This window comes from Apostichopus japonicus, chromosome 17 (assembly GCF_037975245.1).
Source record: "Apostichopus japonicus isolate 1M-3 chromosome 17, ASM3797524v1, whole genome shotgun sequence".
Classification (NCBI taxonomy): domain Eukaryota; kingdom Metazoa; phylum Echinodermata; class Holothuroidea; order Aspidochirotida; family Stichopodidae; genus Apostichopus; species Apostichopus japonicus.
In genome coordinates, this window is record NC_092577.1 from 33,918,023 (window position 1) to 33,928,855 (window position 10,833).

Sequence of the window (10,833 nt, forward strand, 5' to 3'; positions counted from 1 at the left end):
GGGAGGAATATATGCCCAAATATTACTGTAAGTTCGAAGTAGAGGACTGTTAGTTCGGGGTTTAAGGGACATATATAACTCACCTATAACATACTTTGGCACGCTGTTCGCGTGGTACAAAATGTCGACTTCGACTTTATCTTGTTTGTCTAGCTAGCTCCATGATGCTTATATCTATTCATTTAGATAAGAATTGTTTAAACAAACAAAAACCGTGCTTGGCTTTGGTAACACCCATGATGATAAATGTTATCTTAAACTCCCCTACTTGAGTTTGAAGTTCACCTATACCATACATAGCTCACTGCAGCAGCTATTGAACAATAACGATATTACAACTGGTACCATACACCATTACGTGATAGGCCTACTTGGACGACATGGAAGTTGTAAGTATTTTCACTAGTTGCTACTGTTTATGTATTATAGTGTCATTGCTGTGATCTAAACTGTAAATCTGAGTCATAGATGCAGTATGTAGCCCTTATAACCGCATAGGCATAGTTACCTACTTGTAAGTACGTTTTAAGAAAGGAGATTCAAATTAATTGTAAACTATCGCCCAATTTCTGTGTTACCCTGTTTATTAAAAATTCCTGAACGTCTTATGTATAACCAAGAAATTAATTTTCTTGATAAACATGATGCTATTTGTGTTGGTCAATATGTTTTATGCTGGTTATTCTACTGAAATGGCTGTTGCTGGTGCGGTTGACATATTGAGTGCCTCTATTATAGCGATAATCACTTTACTGTTGGTGGTTTCCTAGACTTTGTCTAAGACATTCTCCAACATGGACCACTATGACTTTTTAAAGATTCCGTCACTATAGTATGAGGGGTTCTATTCTCACTTGGTTTATCAGCTACCCTTCCAACAGAAAAAAGTTTTCTTCTTACGATGGTAATCATTTACAGCTTTGTAATGTACTCTGTGGTATGCCCCAAGGTTCTATTCTAGACCCACATTTATTTATAATTTACATTAATGATATTTCGCATGTGTCCTAAGGGCGTAGGAACCGGGGGGCTGGGGGGGGGGGGGGGCTGGGGCGCCCGCCCCCCTGTGAAAAATGTGGAGGGGCGGAAGTATCATTCCACCCCCGCTTCGCAAGTCAGAAAACCCCTTTTTCATTTCCAAGTGAGAAAAAAATCTCATTTGAAGCACCAAATTGCATCTAAGGCAAGATGAAAATTCAAAATTAAGTTTACAAAATGGGGTGGGTGTTGAAGTGTGCTATATTGCACCAAATTGCATCTGAGGCCCCCTTAGACCCCTCCCCTAGGTCGGCCATCAGTCTTCAGCCCCCCAACTCAAAAGTACCTTCCTACGCCACTGCATATGTCTACCAAGTCAACTGTCCTGTTATATGCTGACGAAATAAAACATATTTCTTTCAAACAGGAATCTTAACATACTGCAAGAGACCTATTTGCAGCCAATTGCCGAAGTATTTATACTGGTTTTCTGCAAACCAACTTTCACTTAATATTAGAAATACTAATTGTGTACTGTAGTTTGTAATTCAAAGAGGGGGGGCTGAAAACTGATGGCCAGCCTGGGGGAGGGGTATAAGGGGAGGGGGTATCCCTGCAATATAGCACACTTCAACACCCACTCCATTTTGTAAACTTAATTTGTATTTTCACCTGGCCTTTGATGCAATTTGGTGCTCCAAATGAGATTTTTTTTCTCATTTGGAAATGAAAAAGGGGTTTTCTGACTTGCGAACCGGGGGACGGAATGATACTTCCGCCCCTCCACATTTTTCACTGGGGGCGCTGGCGCCCCCAGCCCCCCGGTTCCTACGCCCTTGGTTTGGTCTGGAACCATCCAATGTCACATGACAAACATGGTAACGCTTCAGAAATAGTGTAATCCACAATGTTGCACATGCTCAAGCACGTAATCACACTAATGACTTATTTAAATTTCAAACTTCAAACTTAATGAAATTGTCTGATATTATTAATTGAAATACGACTACTTTTGATTTTCGACCGTGTAATAACATTTTACCTCGCGCTTTCAATATAGTTTCATGGCTACAAACTCTAGCTTTTATAACCATTATACAAGACGATATAATATTTGACATACCATGATATGATATTGCTAGGAAATGTTTACGTTATCGTGCTGCTACATTCTGGAATTCTTTACCAGATATACTTAAGTCTAGATCATCCATTCAAACATTTAGGAATGCATTGTAACATTACTTTATATGTAATTACTGATAGTTGAAGAAGTGGCTGTACCTTCAAATCTAAATCACATTCCGTAAGATAAGTTCCTTAAAACGCATTTGAGAAACTTAAAATTTATTTGATGGCTTCAAAAGACATGTAATTAATGTGTTACAAATTTGTCAATGATGAATGGTGTTGTTTGGCACCCAAGGACACTGTGTTGCTTGTATGAATTCAAACCAAAATGACGTGGCTGCGTTATTATACTTTATACAACAACATTAACAAGTACGGTATTATAAGGATCAACATTAAGATTTATGCATGCAAAGTCATTTTCAGCTTAGCTGGTAAAGGAAGCATTCATTACATCTGAGAATCATGAAATTAATGTGGAATACCTATTTAAGCATATTGCTGGACTTAATTTCTCTTTTTTTAACTTTTTTTTGCTATCTTTTTGTTGACTTTCTTCTTCTTGAACTATGCCATATCAAAACTAAAATTCTGCCGAAAGTCTTTTTTTCCGACAGCCTTCTAAACGGTTGAAACGTACGGTGTATAAGCTCGTATTAAACCAGTGTATACTTTACAACAATAAACTTGTTTATGTGTTTGTATGGTATGGCTCGTTATGGTATGTTATGGTTCTCGTATTGTATTGTATAGCACGATACGGTATCATGATATAGATGGGTATATGTATTTGTACGGTTTAAGTTATGATACGGTATATCGTACGGTGTGTTACAATACGGTATGTAGGGTGCCACGTTATGGTTTGTACGGAACGGTTTGGTACGACGCGGTGTGTAACGGTGAGGTATGGTGGTGTCTTGCACATAAAGAACATGTAAATATATTGATATGTCAGTTCACAAATCAAGTAAAGATGAAGTGAGAAGGGGAGTGGGGTTAATCAAACAGGACCTTAAAGGACGTTAAGTAATTATACTTATATGTAAGGAACCACAGAAACCGGCCGGAAGGTACTGTGGCTTCTGACTTGCGCCCCAGCAAAGAAAATGACTATATACGGATCGCCACTAACTATTTAGGGTTAAATAGCTCAGTTGGAAGAGAGCGATGGGTTTGTCACCAAGATGTCACGGTTCGAATCCCGTTCTATCCATGGATTTCTCACCTATTTTCCATTGTTAATAATTTAAAAAGACTATTTTCCTTGTATATTGGTGTCTTACATGAAGAGATACATTTGCAGTACTACCAAAAATCACTTTTCTTCTATCTTCTATCTGCAGCTGCTGTGTTTGAATGTTTTGTGGCTGTTGATAGTATTGACTGAAGCATTCTCTAGTCCCAATTGCAGGAATGAATGTTCCTACGATAGCCAACATAGAATTGCTGACTGTAGTAAAACCAAGCTGCATCAGATACCGATTCATGACGGTTGTGCAGAAGCTCTTGTTCTCGACTTATCATTCAACGATATAACCTCTCTACCGAACAATTCATTTTACTACTATAATTCTGTACAACATCTCGATATATCATCCAACGCCATCGTCAGTGTGCAGCCTGGGACGTTCATGGGCTTAGACCATGTTGTCAGTATCTACTTGTCACAGAATCATATCGCGATATTACCAGAGACGATATTTTACAGTGTTAAAGACACCATTGAACAAATTCACCTCGACAGGAACAATTTACTTACAATCAGTGAAGGTACGTTTTCTAACTTGACTAAACTTTCAGCTTTGTTTCTTGGACATAATCGGTTGACGGATTTATCTCCAAATTTGTTCATGGACTTGTCTGCTCTTCTTCGCATTCATCTTAATTCGAATCAACTAACACGCATTCCAAACGGATTATTCGAGCCCCTGCATCATTTGAAGATCCTGGATTTAAGCAGTAACTCAATTGTAGAGATCTACCCCTGGTGCTTTCCCTTTTCGTCTGAAACCATAAACTTGGCCAATAACCGGTTACAGTCCATTCCACGACCTTTGAGTAGTAATTCGTTAATGGGACTACAAACACTAGATGTTAGGATTAATGAAATATCTGATGCCACAAATATTACTTATTTTATTAATGTAACTAGTAATTTGCTACTTGACGGTAACCCCTTCAGATGTGATTGCTCCTTTAATGATGTACGGGAGTGGATACAGAGAGACGAGACATTGAGGACATCGTGTACATGGACATGTGTAAATACTGTCACAATGGAAATAGTTCTGGCTAGGACACTAAAACCCGAAGATACCACGTGTCCTGAAACAACGACGAATGCAACTATGAGCAATCCTGGTGACGTCACGGAAGAGTCCAATACTTCTAAAGAAGATACGTCTACGGAGAAGACAGACAACTCGTCATATTCAGATACTATTGTTTTAAGTGTTATTATTTGTATTGCTATGGACACTGTTGTTGTTATTTTGGAAATGCTGTTATTTATGTTTATAGTGTATAGAGTATGTTCCTTCAAACATTTCAGAACTGGTCTGAAAATTGTTATTATTGTTATTTGTTTTATTACTGTGTTAGTTACTTCTTTTGGTTTTGGTTATGCTATAAGTTATGTTATATTCGTTTTAAGACATTGATGAAGTATCTCGTCTGGAAAATGAAAGGAAAGAAACGAGACAAAGGCAAAATGGGTCAAGACTTGAAATCGCTGTCAGCTGGTACCAGTCCATTTGACAGCAGTTCCAAACCATACTATATAACCACAGCGTCAATGAAAGCGTGACTCAAGATCATGATCAACGATCCTGAAAAGTTGTTGATGAACCAGTTCTAATTGCTGACCACACACTTGATTTGTTTGAGAGAAAGAATTATGCACTTAACTTGTACTAGCATGCACGTAACCAAGTGGCGCTTCAGTGGTAGGGCGCAGGCCTTCGACCCTTCCCCCTTTTGACATAATATCAGTGTCACCTAACGTGTTTCATATCAATAAATCAAATGCCCTGCATGATAATACGTACAGTAAGGTCGACAGAAGTTGCTTTGAAAACGTGTCGTGAATGTACAGTTTTAATTTGTCGCAACTGCTTATAAAGATGTTTATAGTGAGACTTTGTGGTTAGGATTCATTTTGCCACAGGCTATAGCCCGGAGGTCAGTAAAGAACCCAGAAAATTTGGTATAAATATTATTGTTCCTCATTTTCATAATATTTTTCTGGTGACAGACGCGACCCGTTGCTCGACACCTGTGGATAACGCCACTCCAGGATCAGGTCACCGTTATGCCACTATTCTACTCTTTCTACGAAATATTTTTACTGAAATATTCAGTATATTTTTCACCTGAAATGAAATAACCCCAACAAATTTTTAACCTGCGCAATGTAGATTAGATTTTCAACGTCAATGTTTTTCTTTTTTCATCACGTATTATTCTATGATGTGGAATTTGCTACAAAAGTCTACTTCCAGCCCCACCCTCGTAACATGTAATATTCATTCTCGTTTAGTTTAAACTGATTTTATCATGAATATATCTAAATGTACTTTGTGTTTATAAAATACATTACTACTTTCTATCAATGTTCACATCTAAGCTATAGTCTAATGATTTGTTTTTCTTTTGAAAATCAGTTACCCAGGGTTGTTTATCTAAGGATCATACTATGTCCAAGTACTTGTATATACATATTCATTATGTATTATTTTCTTCCCTCTCCCTCCTCCGCATACCCCCATATTTGGGGGGTTTTCCTTCTTACAAGTTTATCTCTTTACTCTTTGTATTCTTTTGCTCGTTCGCTTGCAGTGTTTACTACTTTTTCTTTTACTCAACAAAGTTTTGTTCCATTGGTCTTTTTAACCTATAGTGGTCTCCAAATTAGACGTTAGACTGTTAAGGATGAAATATATCGATGTACATAATTTAAAAATACAATACAACTCCTACTTACCTTTTGGACCATCATACCATACCAGAGTTTCCACCTTTTTGAACCCAATTTGTAATTAATCGTGAACCATTCTTAATCGTATCAATAAAACCCAGTCGACATGATTTTGTTCACTTTGAAAGACAAGACTTGCCACAATTGTTTTAAATACTGAAATTTGAATACCAATTTTTATTCAGATTTCATTTTGGAGAGATGCGGCGAGAGATTGATTCTTGGAAATGTATCACCATTGTCAAATAACAGCAGAAAGCCGAGATGGCTAGATGTGAACTAAAACTAGCAACTACCAAAACAAGTCACCAAACTTTAAATCCTCATGTTGATAAACGTTTTAGGGAATATTTTACTTGGAGATTGGTTAAACTTGTAGAATCAGGTATCAAATGAAGTATATGGATCAAACAAGATCATATATATTGGTGACCAATTTTGATCTTTCTAGCATATCCAGAGATGGATCGTGGAGGGATAGCTTTGATGACATTTTATACTTCACCATACAGCTGATTTAAGTGTCAATTAAGTTTTAAAACAAAGACGAATAAAGTCGTGTGTTACGTACGTTCAATAACATTGGTATAGGAACATTTAACTCTTTCTTAAAATTTTGCATATTACTTTCAGCAATTGACTTATCCAAGGGATTTACTTTGATCGTAGCTTTATACTCTGCTATTTCTGTTGTCTTTATAAACAGTAATTTTTAATGCAAATTTACAACAGAAATGTCTTACTAGTAAATATACAACGAAAATAGCCCAGCATCGAAATGGTTATATAGATAGGACTGGATAGTTCGGTTAGTAAAACACTGGACTAGTATTAATTAGGTCTCTGGCTCGAATCCCGTAACAATCTAAATTGTTTTGCTCCTTCAAAATTTTGTTATATCATTTGTAAGGAAAAATGTTGTTTAATAAGCTATGTATATCAAGTTATGGCAGATTAAATAACAAAAAAAAAAACAAGAAAATGTAACTTCAAACTGGCTGTTTTTCTTTTATCACGTTTTTTTGTGGGGGTATAGGCTATTCCAAAATGAGAAATTCCCATCTACAGTTGCTGCAAGCCCAAGAGCGCAGTGCTTTCGCGTTGAAATGCATTATTTTCTGCAGTATTTGAGCAAAAGTCAGAATCAAAGTTCCGTTCACCTCTCACCGCTCACCTTCCAGAGCTCTTACTCTTATATTATTCTCCAATCGACGTGAAGGGAGAATATTTGTTATTATTATAGAGCAACGTGGCATCGATTTGAGACCAACAGTATTCAACTGGGGAGGTGCACCCCTAACCCCGCCCTTTTATGTACGCCCCTTTTTGCAAGTTAAAAGCTCATTAATGAATGTGACATATTATCGAAGGAGTTGATGCGAACAAAAGTGTTTCGATTACGAACTACTTCTCATTTGTAAGGCCGATGGAATTAAAACTGGTGGGGATGTGTGTATATGGGATTTTATGCCATCATGACATCATATGGTTGAATGTCAATCATCAAAAACCGAAAGCAGCATTTGGGGTTACTGCACGCATACCAAATGATCATATAACAAACTTCAAGCAGTAATGACTTTTCGAATGAATATTTGTTTAGGGCGTATTAGTTAACATAAAATGTGATGAGGTCAGTGAATTTAAAAGGCTGACCTATTCAGACTTGGTAAATGTATGACCATCAATGTGCCTCATCATAGTATTTATCTATATACCCACATTTTGAGGATGATCATGCATCTGGAACTCTTTATTGCCTACTTCTAATGAGTGGTATATATGGTAGTTTGTGTAGGTTTCATGAACTTTTCACCCATATTCCACAATTTTATCCAACCTAACGTACGTGTATTACAGAGTACTCAACTTAAGATTGCCAGAATAAACAAAACTGTTAGCAAACTGCTTATCCACTAAAGAGCCTGTGTAAGAGCATGTGTAAAAGTAAGAGGGTCTGACGTTAAATCCTAGCAGGATCATTTTCAGAGGCTAAATGACAAGTCACAGTAGCAGAAGGGGCAAACACTTGTTTATTGTATAGCTATTAATCACATGCATGTAAAAGTCTAATTATTAGTTATTTATTTTTAGACTTCCAACTTTTTCTTCACTTTTTGATGTGATAGTTCACTCAAGTCAAGCTAATTATCTACATGATTTTGTAATGGGGTTGTTAGTACCGAACAGAATACAGTTTACCCAACTCAAATAGCTGCCTTAAATCTTGGATAATAGTGTCATCGTTAAATGCTGTAAAAAATGACGCCTTTTTTATTTTGTACAATATTGCTCTGTGTGATAAGCATGATTGAATTGTATATAAATAATGCCAGCTGTCTGCAGAACTTTTGGCTTTCGGCGTCATAAATGTTTAGTTTTTATATTTATTGTTTTTATATTGAAGCCCAGCTTATGTACATCGTCATCTTATCATATTTTGCCACGTATTTTAGGTTTGTCTAGCTCCATGATGTTACGGTATCTCTATTCAAATTTCAGATAAGGATTATTCAAAACAAACAAAATCGTCGGAGAACTTATAACATGTTATCGTCAATCCTCTAATTGAGTTTGAAGTTCACCATACCGTATAAACAGCAGTTATGGAACGATAATTGTTTTACATTTAAAACGGTACATTATTATTGGCTGTGAGTGCTGCTGGTGTGGCAAGTCCCCTGAAGCTGCAGCATCCAAGCACATGCAGACAGAAGATTGACTTTAAAATTCTATGGGATGTTTATCTCCGAGCCCTTGTGAGGGTCAAAGCCCCGGAAGCTGTAGCATTTGGTGATATGTCTTGTTCTCTCGTAACGACTTATCCTTACATTATTCCCCATCGACGTGAAGGGAGAATCTAATAGTATGATTTTCTTTCATTTTTTTTATATTTCTTTTACGTTCATGAGTGATAGACTAGGATGAACTCGGATCCAGTTTATTATTATAGACCAACAAGGAAAGGGGAAACCCCTTACCCCGTCCTGTTACGTACGCCCCTTTTGCAAGTTAAAAGCTCATTAATGAATGTAAAATGTTATCGAAGGAGTTGGTTCGAAAAAAGTGTTTCGATTATAAGAACTACTCCTCATTTGTAATGCCGATGGACCTAAAATTGGTGGGTTTGTGTGTGTACATTATATGGGATTTTATGCCGTAGTGACGTCATGGGTTGAAAGTCAAAGATCAAATACCAGAAACAGCATTTGGGGTAAGTAAACGCATACCGAATGATAATATAACAAACTTTAAGCAGTAATGACTTTTTGAATGATCATTTGTTCAGGGCGTATTAGTTAACGTAAACTGACAAAGGTCATGAGGTCAGTGAATTTTAAAGGCTCACGTATTCAGACTTGGTAAATGTATGACGATCAATGTGCCCTCATCATAGTAATCGAATAGGAATATGCACATCTTTTGCCAGCTGTGCATAAATGCTTCGCAGAAATATTTATGGTTTATGCCTATATGCAGGTGTCGTACCACAATTAATTGCTCAATTGACTTACAAATTGAATTCGTCCAAAGCTGCTAGAGCATAGATAGAAGTTTTCAACTGACGTTTCTTAACCACCGCATGATAGTTGATTTGTTTGGGCTTATATGTAACATTCAATTAAGAATTGTTGCTCCCCAACTCATCTGTCAGATCTTGATTCGTAATCGTCCATTTTCACCCAGGAATTTCTAAAATGCCTAAAATCACCTTCAATTCTCCCGATTCTTAGACCATTAGTAGTTTTTGTCATCTTCTTCAACAATCAAGCATCAAAAAGGCTGATGATGGCTGAAAACTTGCCGATAAAGTCACTTCATTAGGTCCACTTTATACTATTTTCCGACAACGGTTAACTTTCCAGAGCGGATGTACATTACTGTTATTGTGACAGGGCACCTGTAGCTTCGCGCCCAGATGCGTATTTTTTTTTCCCAGGACGAACGTGGGTTTCAGGTTTTTCAGGAATTTCAAATTCGTTTGAAATCAGAGTTAGGGTTTAGAAAGTGGGTTAGGGACATATTTTCTATGAAAATGAAGGATTGTCGTTGATAATCTGGGGTCAAAACTAGGAAAAAAGATTCAGAACATGTTTTTTGAAAAAAGCGTCACATGTTTGGAATCCAGGGATTTGATTGGCCGATGCCCACGTTTGTCCTGGGTAAAAAAATACGCCGCCCGGATTCCTACCTCGCTCGCACACCTGGGTCAATGACGTCCTCATGCCAGTCTAGTTGAAAATGTATTCTAGTATAGCTAAATACGCAAGTTAGTTATCCGAGTAAGCAAATGCCATTACGAGACTGTTGTGATACTTATTGTTACTGAATGAAAACATCGCAAGAAAATACTGAAATTGTCAAGGATAGGGAAGTCAATGTAAATTAATTACTTGAAAATGAAATTAAAGAAAACTGAATTATGGCTTTTGTTTGATCTGTTTTGTAAAGAGAACAAAAGGATAAATAGAAGGTGAAAAGATAGTTGTGGTTGTGAAATGAGAAAGTGCCCCTCTGATGTTGTGCCTCCCCCCCCACTTTTTGGAAGCGTCCTACCCCCCTGCATAAAACGCTTCCAGCGTAACCGTTTGAAAACCGAGACATCGATTTACAACAACTTCAAGGACAACCAACTGAATGGACGACAGGAGTTGACGAGGAGTAAATAAGTCAGAACAGACCGAGAAGTTTCTCAAAATGCAGCTTACTTTTACCCATTTTTTGTCTTCCATATTGGATATTAT

General features: G+C 37.1%; 1 protein-coding gene across 1 annotated transcript; it reads left to right on the forward strand.

The window, feature by feature from the left end:
- Window positions 1-253: 253 nt before the first annotated feature.
- On the forward strand, window positions 254-7,032 carry LOC139985210 (uncharacterized). The gene is made up of 2 exons (XM_071999475.1): window positions 254-389; window positions 3,456-7,032. The coding sequence occupies exons 1-2, from the start codon at window positions 381-383 to the stop codon at window positions 4,770-4,772; spliced, it is 1,326 nt and encodes a 441-aa protein (XP_071855576.1). The 5' UTR covers window positions 254-380; the 3' UTR covers window positions 4,773-7,032.
- The last annotated feature ends 3,801 nt before the right edge of the window (window positions 7,033-10,833 follow it).